At 56.5% G+C, this 4,572-nt stretch overlaps 1 protein-coding gene across 1 annotated transcript in view; it reads left to right on the top strand.

Annotated features, from left to right (window-relative positions):
• KCP (kielin cysteine rich BMP regulator) overlaps window positions 1–4,572 on the top strand; it is a 32,972-nt gene continuing 28,400 nt past the window's right edge. Inside the window, 3 exon segments of the mRNA XM_027775888.1 lie at window positions 1–231; window positions 1,855–1,978; window positions 3,910–4,076. Coding sequence (XP_027631689.1) covers window positions 1–231; window positions 1,855–1,978; window positions 3,910–4,076 — 522 coding nt within the window.

Below are 4,572 nucleotides of genomic sequence, written 5' to 3'. Positions count from 1 at the left end.
ATGCCGCAGCTGAGAAAAATTAGCCCTGAAAGGGAAACGACTTGCCTGAGGTCCGAGGGCAGCATCCCAGAGTCTGACCCAGCAGTCCTGGCCGTCAGGGTCTCCGTCTTCTGCAGGAGCAGCCTTGTAAGCAGAGCCCAGTCCATGGAAGCAACTTCCCAGAACCTGCTGGGAAAAGCTGCCGCATCCTCGCTCATTTTCTGGCTGCTGATCCTGGCTTTCCTCAGCTCTGTGACCCCAGCTCCAGGTCAGCAGGGGCCAGGTCAGCCCTGTCTCACAACCCGCCCTCCCCCTGCTGCAAGCTGCTGCAGGTCCTGGGCTGGAGAAGCTGCTCTCTTTGCAGAAGCCATAAGACACAAGGGGAGTGGGCTAGAGAGACCTTTGGTCCCTGCTGGGCGGGGCTGCAGAGGAGGTGACTTCTGGGCTCTGCAGTAGGAAGGGAGACTGCTTTGGCAGGATTTGCAGCTCCGCCCTCCATGTCCCTCTTTGCCTGGGAGCTTGGGGCCCCATCCCAGACCTCCCTCTGCTTCCCAGCTGCCTGAGGAGTTTTCCAGCCTTGGGTCCACGTGGACAGCTTTTCTCACTTCCTCCCTTGGCCCCTTCCGCCTCCCTGCCAAGCCCTCCCCCTACCCAGGCTCACCCTCAGGTCAGGCCTGAGCTCTGGAGCTGGGACAGCCAGTGAAGGAGCCCTGGGTACTGGGGGCCAAGCCTGGGGCTGCTGGGTGAACAGGAGTGGAAACTGGAGTGAAGGAAAGAAACTTGTAGGTGGATAGAGGAGTGTCCTGGGTGCCCTGATTCCAGAGACTCAGAGTAACAGCGATCCACATTTACCATGTAGCCAACCACTACACTAAATTATTCATTTTTCTTTCTTCTTCTTCTTCTTCTTTTTTTTTTTTTTGTCAGAAGGTGTGTGTATTTTCTGGAGAGAGACAGAGACAGAGAGAAAGAGAGAACACACCCCACAGGGAATATGGTCACACCACACAACCCTTCTCCATTTTCTCTCTCCTTTGGGGATTTTGGGCACACATGACCAGGATGTTTTTCTTTTCTTTTTTTAGAGAGATTTTTGCTACAGGGCGTGTGCACTCACTAGAGAGACAGAGGAAAGACAGAAAGCAAGAAATCACCCCCCTGGGGGAATGGCCAGGCTGCAATCCCTTCTCCTCTCAGGATTTTGGGAACACTTGTGCGAGAGTTTTAAGCCACCCAGTCCAGGACTTGAACTGCGGTCAACTATATAGGAGTCCAGCGACGTAATCATTACACCATCTGCTGGTCCTGTTGGACTGGGAGGTGGACCATGTGGATCCAGCCCTCCGGACCGGGAGGGGTTGACCGTACCCTGAATTCTTTACCTACATAATCTCACTTAATCTTCACTGTATGTCTATAAAACAGATACGTGAACACCAGTCTGCAAACAGGGAAACAGGTACAGAGGAGTTAGGTGCCTATCTGCAGCCACGTGGAATCCACCAGTAGGGATCTGAACCCAGCTCCATCTGCATGTCCTGTAAACAGGTGAGAGGGGAGAAGCTGAACTGGGAACTCCAGAGCAGATGAGTACCCAAAGGAGCAAGGCAGAGGCTGAGAGGGTGGCGACTGTGTTTATTTCCAAGAACCCCACCCCCAATCACAAGTAGGAGGCATGCCCCCATCCCCACCCTGCTTTCCCTGAGGCTGGGGCTGCTCTCGGGTCAGAACAGGACTGGGGCCCCAGGTCGAGGTGCACGTCAGGAAGTCGCCTCTGCCTCTGGGCGGGCAGAAGGAATGACGGTCGCCAGGAGCCCTCCCTGAACAAAGCCTGGGTGGGAGGCGGCCTGTGTCTCCCCACCCCGCCTCCCCTAGCGCCCGCTGATCCGCGACGACAGACGGCGAGACGGTGCGAGCATGGCGGGGCTCCGGGCCGCTCTGCTGCCCCTGGTCCTGCAGCTCGGGAGCCTGGCGTTGGCCGCCGGCACTGGAGCAGCGGGTGAGTCCGGGCGAGGAGGGGCGGCTGGGGCGCCCCACCTCTGGCTCAGCCCTGTCTGAGCGGACGAGCTGGAGCCGGACTGCTCCTCCCGCCCTGCCTGGGGAGCGAGCGCCTCTGGCCAGCCCGGGTCCTCCCCGTCGGTGGAGCAAAGACTGTGGGGGCGACCCTCGGCCCGGGCAGGAAGGGGGTCCGGGATAGACAGGGAAGGCGGCCTCCTGCTACTCCTTGGAAGGAATTCCTGCAGGCGGCGGTGGGGGAGAGGCTGCCCTGGCATCTGGGAGCCTGAAGTTAATTATTTGTCTTGAGAAGGGGAAAAGGAGGCCCGCTGCGGGAGCAGACTGAGCCGCTGGGTCGGCCCTCCTGCAGACAGGGGGTGGGGGTCAGGCAGGAATGGGGTGCTCCCTGCACTGACTGGTTGGGGGAGGCAGAGAGGGAAGCCGGGACAGTTCTGCAGGAAGCACCAGGCTCTGGCCACTCTCTGGAACTCTTTCTGCAAGTCTCCCCAGGGCAAGCGAGGGACTGCCCCCAGCTTCTTCCTGACCCCCTTACTGTGCCGGCCTTCGCAGGACTAGAGGCATGGCCTTGAGGCCAGAGCAGGTCAAGCTTGCATAGAGGGGATCAGATGGGAGACCCCATCCTGCACTGCCCTCTGGTTGGGAAGGAAGCCGGGCAAGGAGTCGCCCCAAAACTGAGTGCCATCCTGGTGACAGGGACCCAGAGTCTGGGGGTTGGAACCCCTATGGGGATAGGTAGCAGAGCAGCGTGACAAGATGGTGGGCCTTGAAAGTGTCCCAGTTGGACTTGCTGCTGGGAACCATCCAGTGTGAGCTCTGAGGGGGAGGAGCAGATGGAGGAGAGAGGCCCTGGGGAAGCATTGTCTTACAGGGTAGAGGGAGGACCGGGAGGAGTGGATAGATCAGGGAACAACTGGGGGAGCCCAGAAATTGACAGGACTTGGAACTTATACAAGAGAGGTACAAGAAAAGGGGAGCTGAAGGACCAGCAAACAGTGTTATGGTTATGTGCTGGACTTCCATGTAGTTCACCACAGTTCAAGTCCTGGACCTGGCAGCTTAAAACTCAGGCCAGCACATGGGCGTTCATGTCCAAGATCCTGAGAGGAGAATGGAGGGGAAGGGATTGGGGCATGGCCATCCCCCCTGGGGGGTGATTTCTCGCTTCCTGTCTCTGTCTCTCTGGAGAGAACACATGCCCTATAGCAAAAAAAAAATCTCTCTAAAAAGAGAGAGAGAGAGAAGGGAAGCTGAACTGGAACCGCCCCATCTCCTTGGTGGTGGCAGTGGGAGAAGAGTGGGTGACGTGTTCCCCTGCCTATGAGGCCTAGTGTCCATGAAGAGCCCTTGAACCACCCAGGCTGGTCTCACTAATGAGCTGCTGCTGTGGGGACGACCCATCCCTCCCTCCTCGTCCTCCATCACCACCTTCTCCAGACCTCCACTGCCCTGCCCACTCCCGCCTGGACGGGGAATCAGGTCTGTGGTGAGCAAGCCCCTTTACATGTGCCCGCTCTCCCAGGATGAGATGGTCAGTGGCAGGGGGACAGTGCAGGGGCAAGGAGTGACACTCTTCCCACATGTGGTTCAGAGGATGGAACCCAGGAAACCTTGCAAGCCTGTCACCATAAGCCTCCGTGGATTTTTTTTTTTAATATATTCACTTAGTTAACAATTGATACAAACGTCCTAAATTGGTATCTTCTATGTTATTACTATTACTACATACACCTTTTTTTTGTTTATTTATTTATTTTTATAATTTTACCAGAGAGGGACAGAGTGATAGAGAGGAAGTGAGAAAGCAAGCTGCCAGGTCCAAGACTTGAACCACAGTCAGCCACGTGGGAGTCCAGCACCCTTAGCCACCACGCCACTTGCCAGCCCCAAGCCACAGTGGATTTTTGTGCCCTTCAGGTGCGGCTGCCCCCAGGAAGCTCTCTGGGCTTGCTGATGTCCTCGACTACCAGCAGCAGGCACCTGCGCACTCCTCAGCCCTGGCTGAGGCCCCCCAGGAGCTATGGCGCCCCCTGGAGGAGCTGCTGAGATGGCTGGAGGCTGAGGTGAAGGAGCTCAGGGAGCAGGTACCTTGGGGGCAGGGTGGGTAGGCCGGGGTAGTGGGAGCAAAGGGGAGAAGGGGGTGAGCTGGGGAGCCCCTGGACTCTAAAACAGAATAGACTTTTTTTTTTTTAATTTGCCTTTGTTATGAGTGAGAGAGCAAGAGAGGCTTTTCCCAGGGTCCCCCCACATTGCAGTCCTGCCCAGCATCCCAGTTAACTAGGACCACAGGTGCATGCCACCATGACTGACTATGTAAGTTGGGCTGAGAAACGAACCCAGACCTCCCACCACTTTAGCCACCACTCAGCAGTGCCCTCACACTGGTACCACCATGACAGGGCCAATAGAGTTTTGTTTTATTTACTTTTTAAATATTTACTTATTTTCGAGAGGATTTTTTTGTCTTAGGGTGTGTGTACTTGCTGGAGAGAGACAGAGGCAGTGAAAGGGAGAGCGAGAAATCTCCTCCCAGGGGAAAAGGCCACGCCGCAATCTCTTCTCCATTTTCCTCCTGGGATC

Source organism: Tupaia chinensis, unplaced genomic scaffold, assembly GCF_000334495.1.
Source record: "Tupaia chinensis unplaced genomic scaffold, TupChi_1.0 Scaffold000610_1, whole genome shotgun sequence".
In the NCBI taxonomy this organism is placed as follows: Eukaryota; Metazoa; Chordata; class Mammalia; order Scandentia; family Tupaiidae; genus Tupaia; species Tupaia belangeri.
The sequence above is the reverse complement of the archived record's forward strand: the minus strand, read 5'-3'. Positions and strand labels throughout refer to the sequence as shown.